The sequence below is a fragment of the Theropithecus gelada genome, chromosome 1, assembly GCF_003255815.1.
Source record: "Theropithecus gelada isolate Dixy chromosome 1, Tgel_1.0, whole genome shotgun sequence".
NCBI lineage: Eukaryota > Metazoa > Chordata > Mammalia > Primates > Cercopithecidae > Theropithecus > Theropithecus gelada.
Window position 1 is genome coordinate 205847051 of NC_037668.1, and position 12826 is coordinate 205859876.

Below are 12826 nucleotides of genomic sequence, written 5' to 3' on the forward strand. Positions count from 1 at the left end.
CATATGTAACAAGCAGCCAAATGTTAATCCCCAAAACAATGGAGAAAATGTCTCCAAGGCATGTCAGAGGTCTTCATGGCAGCCCCTCCCATCACAGGCCTGGTGACCTAGGAGGAAAAAATGGTTTTGTGGACTGGGCCCAGGGCCTTGCAGCTTTGTGAAGTCTTAGGACTTGGCACCCTGTGTCCCAGCCATGGCTAAAAGGGGCCAATGTACAGCTCAGGCTGTTGCTTTAGAGGGTGCAAGCCCCAAGCCTTGGAGGCTTACATGTGGTGTTGGACCTGTGGGTGCGCAGAAGTCAAGAACTGAAGTTTGAGGACCTCTGCCTGGATTTCAGAGGATGTACAGAAATGCCTGAATTTCCAGGCAGAAGTTTGCTGCAGGGGTGGAGCACTCATGGAGAACCTCTGTTAGAGCAGTGTGGAAGGGAAATGTGGGGTCAAAGCCCACAGACAGAGTCCCCACTGGGGCACTGCCTAGTGGAGCTGTGAGAAGAGGGCCACCATCCTCCAGACCCCAGAATGGTAGCTCCACTGATAGCTTGCACCATGCACCTGGAAAAGCTGCAGACACTCAATGCCAACCTGTGAAAGCAGCCAGGAGGGGGACTTTACCCAGCAAAACCATAGGGGTGGAGCTGTCCAAGACCATGGGAACCCATTTCTTGCATCAGTATGACCTGGTTGTGAGACATGGAGTCAAAGGAGATCATTTCAGATCTTTAAGATTTGACTGCTTGGATGGAATTTGGAGTTGCATGGGGCCTGTAACCCCTTTGCTTTGGCCAATTTCTCCTATTTGGGATGGAGCATTTATCCAATGCCTGTACCCCCATTGTATCTTGGAAGTAACTAACTTGCTTTTGATTTTACAGGCTCCTAGGTGGAAGAGACTTACCTTGTCTCAGATTAGACTTTGGACTTGGAATTTTGGGCTAATGCTAGAATGAATTAAGACTTTGGGGTACTGTTGAAAAAGCATGATTGGTTTTGAAATTTGAAAGGGACATGAGATTTGAGAGGGGCCGGGGTGAAATGATATTGTTAGGCTTTGTGTCCCCACCCAAATTTCATCTTGAATTGTAATCCCCATAGTTCCCAAATGTCAAGGGAGAGACCAGGTGTAGGTAATTGAATCATGGGGGCAGTTTCCCCAGTGCTGTTCCCACGATAGTGAGTTCTCATGAGATCTGGTGGTTTTAAAAGGGGCTCTTCCCCCTTCGTTCTGCAATTCTCCTTCCTGGCACCATGTGAGGAAGGTGCCTGGCTTCCCCTTCACCTTCTGCCATGATTGTCAGTTTCCTGAGGCCTCCCCAGCCACGCTGAACTGCGAGTCAATTAAACCTCTTTCCTTTATAAATTAACCAGTCTTGGGCAGTTCTTTTTAGCAGAATGAAAACAGACTAACACAAAGAGTCTAGCAATAGAGTGGAGAACAACATAGTTACAAGCCCTACCCTCAGGGAAAATAAAACAATAATCACATAAATAATTAGAATTGTGATAAATATTCTGAAATAAAAGTAAAAAATGCTAAGAGATCCATCATATTTTCCAGTTGGAAGGCAGGGAATGTTTCTCCCAAAAAGGTTATTTCAGCCGAGTTCTGAAGATAATATGATTTAGTCAGATGAAGGCCTGGGTGTATGTGTGTTGGTGGGGAATGGATGGAGAGAGATGATCTAGCCTGGAAGAGTTGGACAGGTCTGAGGATTCAAAGCAAGACAGTAGGGCTGGAAACACAGATATGAGCAGAAACTGTGTTGTATTGGGCTGCTGAGTCTGGAAAAATACATAGGATTTTGGATGCCTTTGCAGACCAAGCAGCTAAGGACCAACACGTTTCATGGTGACTTGATGGTGTACAAATGTGGTCCCTCTGATACGTCTTCTAGTTGAAGTAATTTATCACTGAAATTAAGTCATCAAGTATAAGATGACTGGCTGACTTTTAGCCTGGTAGACAAGCTATTGACCTGGTATGATGAAACATCACTGAGTTTATTTTTATGCCTTTGTTTCCTCTCTGTCTCAGCTGCAAGTGTCCACTGCTTGGGAAAGTGTGGGAAGCCGACTTGGAAGCTTGTCGATTGCTTATCCAGAGCCTACAACTCCAGGAAGCCAGGGGAAGCCTGTCTGTAGAAGATGAGAGGCAGATGGATGCCTTAGAGGGAGCTGTTTGTATAGCTGCTCCTCCCATTCCCCCCAGGCTCCACTCCGAGGATAAAAGGAAGACCCCTTTGCAGGCATTGGAAGAATGGAAGGCTCACCTCATCCCCTCTCTGTACTGTGCTGGAGGCGAACAGAAAGAGGTCTGTCCTTTCCACATGGTCTCTAGAGAGGACCCCTATTCTAAGGGGTGCTTTGGGACCAGACTCCAAATGGGAACAATATATATTGGGAGGGCTTCCTATTGAGCATATAAACTTTTAAAAGTTTCAGTAACTTCAATATGATTACAAAATAATGTAGAATTTTTGTCAAAGTTTGAAATATAGAAGAGCAAAAAAACCCAACTTTTGGCATATTTAGTTCCATTTTCATTCTAATTTAGTGGCTAGAATTAGAATATGCAGTCTAATATAGAATTACCATATATAGCATACATTATATATGTCATATATAACATAGTTATCATATACACTATAGATTATATATGCCATACATGATATTTGACATATATACTATACATTATATACCATGTATCATATGATATTTAATTATATATTTAGAATCTATATATTACAATATATTATTATTTATTTGAATGAAACATTCAAATATATGTATTTATCCCATTAATTGTTTTTACCAAAACCAGATCGTAATGAATATTTATAATGTTCTTCTTTCATAAACACAACTAAAGTTTGGCCTGAGATATATGTATTACAAATTAAAATATGGTTTTATTTAACTTTACTTTTCTCTCCCCTCTTTCCTCTCTCCCTTCCCCTTCCTCTTCTCACTTTCCTCCTCCCGCCGTAACAAGAGTCTTTTCCATAAAAAGGCCCTGGGAAGTTTTTCCTGATTTCAGTGCCATGACCTGAGTCTTCAGAGCTCTTTGTTGGCCCAGGTTCCCAGGTGTTCTGAGTGTGAAAAGGAAATAGCATAGAGAGGCTGGAGGAACGTGACACATGGCCTTCAAGTCTCATGGTTGATGTTAGATGTTAGCTGTGCTTCCTCCCTGGGTCTTTGCCAGGACTCACCACTGATGGGTGAGGAAATTGTTACCTCCCCAGGCCAGCCCTGGCAGCCTCACATCCCCTCTGCAGGACCATGACCTTCAAAGAGCAGACATTTGTGTTCTTAGTCACTGCCTCTGGACTGCTTGGAAAATTGATCCTTGATCCTATATTTGGATTCCGTGGTCTTATAAGAAAGCAACCATTGTCACTCTGCATCCTTGCTGGCCCAATCACAGGCTCTACTATAATTTATAGACATCTGACCTCTTTTGTTAACCCAGTTGCTGCAGGTGGAATCCTCCAGCAAAGCCTGGTTTCCAGTGCTCTGGGTAGAGGTGTTGAAAAGTTACCATGTGCTGCAGGTGGATGGTTTGAAAGAATATTCTGGGATGGAGGGAAGTGCCACCTAAGCAAGGGTTTATTCCCGGGTGGAAGAAACTGCAGGCTCTGGAAATGAGTCTTTGAAGGTGTGGCTGGCTTTTCAAAGTGAGCTTCTGGGAGGAGCTCAGTGTGGGGCAGTCAGAAGCCATGCCAGGTATGTGATGGAGTCCATGGGTCATTGATTCTGCTGGAGGCCAGGACTGATTCAGCAGAGATCCCTTACTCCTGTAGGGGAGAAAAATCATTATCTTTCCTTTATGCATCTAAAGGTTCTCAGCTGAGGCCCCTATGCAGGCAGAGTAACAAGAGAAAAATGTGCAAATTTGCTTTATATAAAATTTACATGACACAGGAGCCTGCAGAAATGAAGACCCAAAGCAACAGAAACCAGTGTATTTTTATGCTTAAGTTTGAAGAATAGCAGACAGATGTGGAGAAGTATAATTGGACAAAAGGAATAGGATCTAATGGCAATAAACTGCGGGGAGCTTAGCAAGGCCTGTTTGCTCAGATTCTTCACTGCATCCCTGTGTCTTCAGAGATAAGGACACTCCTTTCCTTTGGGTATAGGTTGTACACTTTAAGGATGAGGGTGGTCAGCGATGGTTAGAGGAAGGTCAGAGAATTATCTATGACCTGCTTCAGGAGAGAATGGCTGCAGAAGGTCAGAGAGACTCCTGCTTCTGCTGTTCCTCAAATGCCAAGGTGCCATATTTTGGGGTAGTGCATTCTGAACCCCATCACTCTCTTCCTCCCTCTCTCCCCGCTTCTCTGCCCTTCCCACTGAGCCCTGAGCCCTCCAGGCTCTCTGGGGACAGACTTTCCCAGGCATAGGAGGATTCGTTTTCCTGCATAAGATTATAAGCACCTGCCAATTTCACTATCTGGCTATAAGAACACAGAGCTATATTTGTTGAAAAATAGGAAGCTTGGGGTCAAGGATGAATAAAGAGTGGAACCTTATCCTAGGTCCTGTGGTGGCTGCTGTTTGGGTGCTCCAGGGGTCCCCCAGAAAGCCTCCCAGATCCTCTCCACCAACTGAAATGCTGAGGATGTCCTATATTTATTTGTTGCCGTCTTGGGGGAGAGTGGGTGCTTTAGAGGGAACCTTATAGCTTTTGCTGGCTTTCGCTATCATTTCCCTGTGCCTGTATCGCAGTGGTGGGTTTGTGTTCACAGAGAGGGCACCGTTCTTTGAATTCGTGAGTGCCATGGATTTTAAGATGATGTTTTCTGAGAAGGGCAAAATTATGGGGTCACAAAAGAGATCAGCTGTTGCTGGGAAAGGGGAAGGGACTCATTCCAAGAGCAACAGGAAGGAATCTGGGGTATGGAAGTTGGGGGCAGGATGATAGATGTATTCTCTCTCTTGATTGTGGTAGTAGTTATGTGAGTATGCATATGTCTAAATCCATAACTTTACATCAGAAGGAGTGAATTTTACTGTGTATGACTTTACAACAGTGATTTAAAAACATTTTTTTAAATGTCTACCTATTTAAAAACTGGGCTCTAGATGTTTGAGTCAGTGCTTTTGTCTCAGGACTGTCAAAAGGCAGTTTGGCCTGCCAGAAAGAGCACAAGGCTTGAGTCTGAGTCTGCTGTAATCCTCAGTTAGGCCTCTTACAGGCTGCATCTCCACATCTGTTAAGAAAAACACCACCACGACATGAGAGGTTAATGAAAACTATCTCATGAAGCTGTGATGAAGATTTAAATAAAAGGATGCATCTCCAAGTGAGAGATGCGTACATAGTAGAGGCTAATTTGTGTTAACTGTTGTTCCTATCACTCTTTCTGGCAGTCACAAGCATCTCTAAAATGCTTTTTGTATGCCTAATGCTAGCAACAGCTATTTGTTTGGAAGAGGGTGTTGCATGACTCAGTCTCCAGGCTTAACTTTCCCTTTTGCCTGAGGAGTTTGGGGGTGCCTGAGATTTTTAAATTTTCCTTTACATGTGTAATATACTCACTTTTTGTCAAAAAGTAGACATGAGCAATGAGTTAGTGGAAGAGACCCAGGCAGAGAAAGGTTTCACGAAGGAAAGATCTCGTTTGTATTTGGGTCCGGGATTTTAGACTATGGAAGGTACAGGGAAATGATATCAAGGGTCTCATGAGGAAGGTGCTTTTGTTTTCCTGCCTGTGTTTTCCAGGGAGCCATTGAAGTCTGGGTACTTTGCATTTATCCTGTGGCTAAAATGTCTATTTGCTTGCAGGTCTGGGTTGGTTTTGCTTTGGAACTCCCTGCTGGGTCTGAGCATCCTATACTGGTTTCTCTACTGAAGCTTGATGCCCTGAAGGCAGTCAATTTCCTTTTGACCCAAATCTTCCACGAAAAAATTACTGACTTCTTACAGAGGTCCATGGGGAGAGGAGTTTTCAAAGCCTTTTCCGTGCTTATCTGGCCAACGTGGTGATGTGCATTCTCGTGATAATTTGTTATCACAAGGACTTTGTCGTTAATTAACACCTTCCCTGTGCCTACGGTCCTTGCCAGGCTGCTGAGCACCATTCCCCCATTTTACAGCTCGGCCCATTAAGGCAAAGCAATTTGCTTTGGATTTTGTTACAGAGGAAGTCAGCAACAGGGCTCTGTGCCAAACTCAGCATGAACTTCCTCAAATTGTAAGAGCCCTTTTCTTTTCCAGTTTCATGACAGCTCTCCTCCAAGCCTGTCTGAGGACTCTGGAAACTATCAGCTGCTATTGGCCCTGGTTCATAGATGTTACAGAAATTGTATGGGGGCCAGACAGGAGCCAGGGAAATCGTGAGCCAGGCTTCCTCCCCTGTGAAGTGGCTCTTTTGTACTGGCTGTTCTGGCCATAATACCTGCGTAATTTTTTTCTTTCCTGTCTGCAACCTAGCCTGCGGGGTGCTTTCTGTTTCCACTCCTCTTCCTACATAATGGGCTCCCTGGACAGTATCGCTCCCCCAGACTTCTCATCCCAGCTGCTTCCTTTCTGAGCCAGTAGCTCTCACTAAAGAGGCCAAAAGAGGACGTGGCAATGTTGAGTCATCGCGTGCAGTATGTGAGTAGCCAGTGTGTGAACACGGCTGCAATGAAAGGAATTAGCAGTAAGACACAACACAACCATGTAGCCTCATCTGTTCAGATTGAGGTCTTCAAAAAGCATTGTAAGTTTAGGGGTGGAAAGGTGTGATACCTTTCCTCAGCCGTCATAAGGGCTAACACTCCTATAACAAACACAAGTTAACAAGAGAAAAACATAACACATTAATTTAATCAGTTTTACATGACACAGGAGGCTTCAGAAATGAAGACTCAAAGACCCGGGGAAAACTATTTTTATGCTCAGGTGTAATGAAGAATAGTTAGCTATGAAGGAATGTGATTGGACAAAATGGGTGTAATCTAATGGTTATAGCCTGGGGGGTGAGCGGACCAGCAAGTCCTGTCTGTTCAGATTCTTCTTGGACACTCTGTGTAGTATTTATTCCTCTTGGCTATGGGGCAGGACTTCTCTGGATGGAGGGTCTTCAAGGGAGAAGGAAGAGAGTGACCTTTCTAGGTTTTATGGTTGCTTTGGGGGAGAGGAGTCCTAGTTTCTAAGACTGGCTTTGAGGAAGAGGAATTCCGGTTTCTGTGGCTTGCATCCCGGGAGAAAAAGGAGTGTGAGAGAGGAGGGCAGGAGAAGGTCAGAGAGACCTTGCTTCTGAGCCTTCCAGTCTCCTTTGGTTCAAAGTACTCAGCATACCACAGTGTCACACTTTGGGGTATCATACTGGGAGCCACAACATAAGTATCTCCATTCCTTTTTACTCAATTTCACATGAAAAAAAGGCTGGAAAAGGTGATCCACAATGAAGATGTTTGTCCTCCTTGTCTTAAACTGATTTCTATATCTAGAAATGTCTCTATTGGGCAAAAGTGCTTCCTCTTCAGCCATAATGGGTCCAGATCTGAGTCTTTCTTTTCTCTGACACTTACTGGCCCTGGGACAGCTGGAAACTCACTTTAACTCTCCAGGGAGCATATCCCCAACTACATGATCTCTTGATACCTCTCCCACTTTTGAAAAGAACTGACAAGGGAAAAATGTTCACTTACCCATCAGCTGGTTTTACTCTTTTTGTTTAATGTCTTTGGGCAGAAAGCAAAAAGCTAGGGCATGAAGAAAAGCTCTGTCTCCACTACATTTTGAAGTTTCGCAAACTCAGCCATCTTTCCCAAGAGTAGAGCAGTAGAAGCAACCGGGATGCAACCAGGGTTGGTAATTGGTTGGTTAATTAGAAAGTCAGAAAAGGCAGAGAATCATAAAGGATGATACGTGTGTATTTTCAACCTTTTTGTTTCTAGCTGAAAACGTGCCCTCTCATTTGCTGTTCATTCGATATAGGACCAAGGATTTCTGTTTGTAGAGCCTGCTGATTGGCTTTTCACATGACCCTTCTTGTGTAAACCTCACCTGTCATGCATCATTAACAGTTTCCACTTTTGGTGTCTTTAAAGTGGACTGGAATTTTTTTTTTTTTTTTTTTTTTGAGACGGAGTCTCGCTCTGTCGCCCAGGCTGGAGTGCAGTGGCTGGATCTCAGCGCACTGCAAGCTCGGCCTCCCAGGTTTACGCCATTCTCCTGCCTCAGCCTCCCGAGCAGCTGGGACTACAGGCGCCCGCCACCTCGCCCGGCTAGTTTTTTTGTATTTTTTTTTTAGTAGAGACAGGGTTTCACCATGTTAGTCAGGATGGTCTCGATCTCCTGACCTCGTGATCCGCCTGTCTTGGCCTCCCAAAGTGCTGGGATTACAGGCTTGAGCCACCGCGCCCGGCCTGGACTGTAAATTTTAAGAGCACTTGGAAAACAATTCTCAGCCTCTTCCTCTCTCTTAAATGTTATTGAGTCTTTCCAAGGTTTCCAACTTGCTTTTCATGGAGACAAGCACTTTTTTTCACACTAATATATCATTGCTCTCCATAGTATTTATTTAGATCGTATAATTAGGATTTTTAAATACAACTGGCCTACAGAAGTTAAGAAACAAATGCAACTTGACCAATAGAAACAGAAGTGCGCAGGCTTACTAGGGCCCTGCCCCTGGCCTGGCCTTGGCCACTGAATTTGAGAGAGCAAGCAGAGCCCAGGGACAAGCTGGCAGGTGGATAAGAGAGGTGTTTCTTCTGTTCAGTGAGCTGGCTCCTGCTGGTTTTCTCAGTTAATTACTGTCATCAGCTTCTCAGCCTCCTTCACCCGCCCAAGGGAAGGAAAGGGACTCCTCTGATCTGCTGGCTTCTCCTTCTTTCGGAACATGGTGGAACCTTGCTCCACGCTCCAGGGCCTCATGGTGGCCCTGTTTCCACTAATTAAAAATAGTTCAGCGCTTCTGAGGAAAACAACCTCAGGGCTCTTGGTGACGCCGTTCCCTTGGAAATTCCTTGTCATTCACCGATGCAGACTGAGGGATCGATAGCAGGATGGCCTCTGCCTGAATGGCAAGGACTCATTTTTGGCATTTGTAACAGAGGAAGTGTTATCCAATGAATCCTCAGTGGTGTCCTGGGAGTAGCTGAGAAGTTTTGTAATGTGGAAAATGAAATAGTTTCCTGTCCCCTCATCATAGCTACAGTGCATTTGATTTCCCCACCACTTGGCAGCCAGGGCAGTTAAAGTCAGGAGCTTCTGGACCCCCACAAGCTGGTTGTGAGCTATTCCTGCCCTTCCTAGCTAGCAGCAGGCAGGAGATGAGGACTGGGGTTCCAGGAAACGCCTGTGTGAAATTTTCTTACCTCTGCCCAAGACTTGCTGCACTGCCTTTTTCAGTGAATAATTTAACGTTTTCCGTTCTGTCTATGCTGGTGTTTCTGCTTTGCCAGCCACTGGTGGTTCCACACCCCCTCCTCCACCCGGCCCCCAGGTATTTCCTGGAACCGTTGATTATGGCAGAGCAGATCTTATTTTGCTGATATGATTAGGAACCTCAGGCCAACAAGCTTGGGTAACAGTGAGAGAAAAGAAGAGTGGTCCTTTGCTCTTTTTGTCTGAGTGCCTTTTGAGAGAAAGAGTAGATACCACCAACCAGAGCATCCCTATCTATTTCCAGCAAACTACAGAGGTGCCTGAGAAGGTGCCTCTCAGGCACCTCTGAGCACCTCGGGCACCACCTTCTTTAGGGTGGGAAGCAAGCTCTCCCTTGGAAGGGGTAACATCCAGAACCAGGATTAAATGCTGACATTTAAAAACAGTAACTATGGGAGTATCATACTTAAACAGTTTACAAAAAAACGAAGTTCAAATTTGTTTTACTATAAAGCGAACCTGGATGGAGTTTGGGATTTGATTCTGTCTTCACAGTTTCCTTTTACAGTCCAATATTTCTTAGCTCAAAGAACACATTCCCTTAAAAGGAATCCCTCAAATCACTTTTCATTTTTGTTTTCTTATGCAAAAGGGCCTTAGGGTTGGATGTCCCTATCCCCAGAATCTGAATTCTTCTGTTAAATGGGGTGTATCTAGGTACCAGCCTATGCCATGAATCTCGTTTTGGATTCAAATGGATTATTTTCTTAGAGGGTTCTAATGAAGTTTGGTTTTATTCAGATTTGACGATCAAGCCCAGTGTGCTTAAAGAAAAGCAGTTCACATCCTCTTGCATGATCGTGTAATATAAACTGGAGCTTTTCAAAGGTTTCCCTTCAACTAAACTAGAAACCACAGGCCAATTAACATATGCCAATTAGCAAGCAATTTCTTCTTCTAACAATTTGTTTCGTTCTGTTAATTACTTTTATTTAGAGCCTGTTTCTCCGAGCCACCTTCAAAACAAGCATGCAGATACTTGAAGACAATTCATTGTTTGCTTTGACCTAAAGAGGTCTAAATATTTCAGATGCTTTCTTTACCACTGATGACATCTGGATGCTTTTAAAAGAAATACGCAGTTACTCAGAGTAACCGTATAGTTTGAATATTTGGATGAATACTCGTATCAGAGTAATAAAGATATACGCTTAGTGTCTCAATTTTGCCTCTCTGCTTATTGGCATTTACACGACTGTAGAACTCGGCATTTATATGAAAAGGCAAACACCATAAAATCTATGTCAAATACATGTGAAATATATTCTTTGTGTTGTGGGCAGGCATTTGTTTGAAGTAAATATTCTTTATCTAGATAGTATTTTAAAAAGAAAGAGAAAACCATATCGCATTCCTGGAATGTATTTGCCAAGCATATATTTTGGAAAACAGCCCAAAGGAACATATTTAAGATAGTGATTTTAATACTACACTAAGGAAATGGTTTGATGCATCAGCTAAGCTCACGGATGGTGGTAATCACACCGGTTTACCTCAAGCCAGAGGAGAACGAGTGAGACTTCATGCTGTAACAACCATTATGAGGCTCAAGTAGCATTTCTGGCTTGTAAGCATGTGTGTGTGCTGTGTTCAATTTTACGTTTTTAAAATTTAAAAAAAACAAATACTGCTATAGCCCCAAAATATGTAAAATATGTAAACAGTTGGCTTGAAGGCCATAAGGGAACACCTGTCCTTTTTGTGCGTGTGTTTGTTTGTCTTACTGTGTAGCCTGTGACTTGCACTGCAGGAATTAAATATTTTTGTGGATTGGCAAATATACTTTTGTGGATAGGTATTGCTGATGTCTTATTACACAGCCAAGGGAAATAAGGATCTGGGTAAGCAGTTGAGTCACAGCAAAGAGTACCATATCCAAGGTGGAGGCTCATGCTAGAGTTACAGGTACTAACCCCTCCCCTGCACCACTGATCCCTAGCAAGGGTGGAAGTAACTGATGACTTCGCAGCACAGCCCCCAGCACAATGTCTGAAAGAGAGACCTGAAGGGTAACTGCCTGCTTTCTCAGATTAATCTTGGAATCCTAGCAGTACTTCTTACTTCAGTTTTGAGATTTTTCTTACTCTATTTCTTGACACTCTTACAGACTTCACATAGCCTCTCCCTTTAGAATAACTCTTGACGGCATCTTAAGAAATAGACTATTTAAATCATCTTGATCCAGTGACTCAACCCAAGGTGTAGTCCGTCTGCTCAAATTTGTGGCAAATCTCCACTGATGATAAGATTTCTGCAAATGTATGCTCTATTAGGTGTGGAAGCTTTTCCTAAGTAGAGCTGGCAGCCACAGTAGTACCCGCCTACCTAGCAATTTAATGTAAACAGTTACCTCTTCCAAAGGTATTTTCTATTCAGAATAGAAATAATAAATATGATTTCCTCATCACTCTAGATACAGCCTGATGAGCTATTGTTTCCAGATACTTTCTCGTATCAAAACAACCATTATTATTTAGTAATATATTCCCTACCCTTTGAATATAAGCTCCAGTTCTAAAATTTTAAATGTTGGTGTCTTCCAAATGTCATAGGGATAGACTTAAGCCTTGTTTATGGGAACTATAAGTAAGTAAAAATGTCCTTGGAGACCCTGGTCATGGAATTTGTGGCTGTTCTCACTGGGGCGTGTGGTTTAGACATCTGCTCAGGCTAGCAACTGAATGCTTTTCTGGGTATACACTTTTATAGAAAAAGGTTTTTTGAAAGTCACTTTAATGGGAAAATCCTGCCTAACAAAGGAAATCCCATTTTCTGTTTTTAAATCACGCTCCCTGAGTTGGATGAGCAGGACAGAAATTTGACAACAGCTCTAATTCAACACAGCTGAAAATTTCTGCCCAAACATTCCCGCCTATGGGTTTTGATCATGAGGTGAGTTAAGCAAATTATATTTGAAATATTGCCTGACTGAGTCGGTGCTACTGAATCATTCCCGTGTGGAGGGACAGCAGGGAAGATGGTAGGGCTTTCTTGGAGGCCAATAAAAGCCATGTGTGTACAGCAGTACTGTGGAGGACCCCAGGACCCCATGGCTGTCCCTGTGGCAAGAAAATTAACCCAGGCTGTTCTTGGCTGCGCGGAGGCAAAGGCATGTGTTCAGCATCCAGAAAGGTTCTTCTTGTTGGTTTGCCTTCCTGGCTCTTTATACTTGGGTGAAATGATCTCTTGGAAGTGTAGTCTGAAAACCAGCACAGCTTCTTCCAAGTTCTCATAAGATACAGGAGTCTCCATTCATTGCTGCAACAAGCATTACTGGGCACCTTTTATGAGCAAGGTAGGACGATAGAGGCAGGGGCGGGACATCATTCTGTCATCATCTGGTGAGGAAGACAGGCGGTTGCACAGGCAGGGAGGAACTCCTCTTACCCAGAGGCAGGCAGGGTTGGAGAATCGGGATTGAAGTGTTCCTGGAAGAAGTGGA

At 43.7% G+C, this 12826-nt stretch overlaps 1 protein-coding gene across 6 annotated transcripts in view; it reads left to right on the top strand.

The window, feature by feature from the left end:
• The window catches only part of DISC1 (DISC1 scaffold protein), a 403406-nt gene that overhangs the window by 368840 nt on the left and 21740 nt on the right, over positions 1–12826 (top strand). For 3 of the 6 annotated variants that reach the window (XM_025386838.1, XM_025386847.1, XM_025386862.1), the window contains one exon: positions 2035–2311. In XM_025386838.1, the coding sequence (XP_025242623.1) occupies positions 2035–2311 (277 nt within the window). Of the gene's footprint in view, positions 1–2034; positions 2917–12826 lie in introns of those variants that run through there. The other 3 variants (XM_025386873.1, XM_025386892.1, XM_025386853.1) reach the window with 2 other exon arrangements.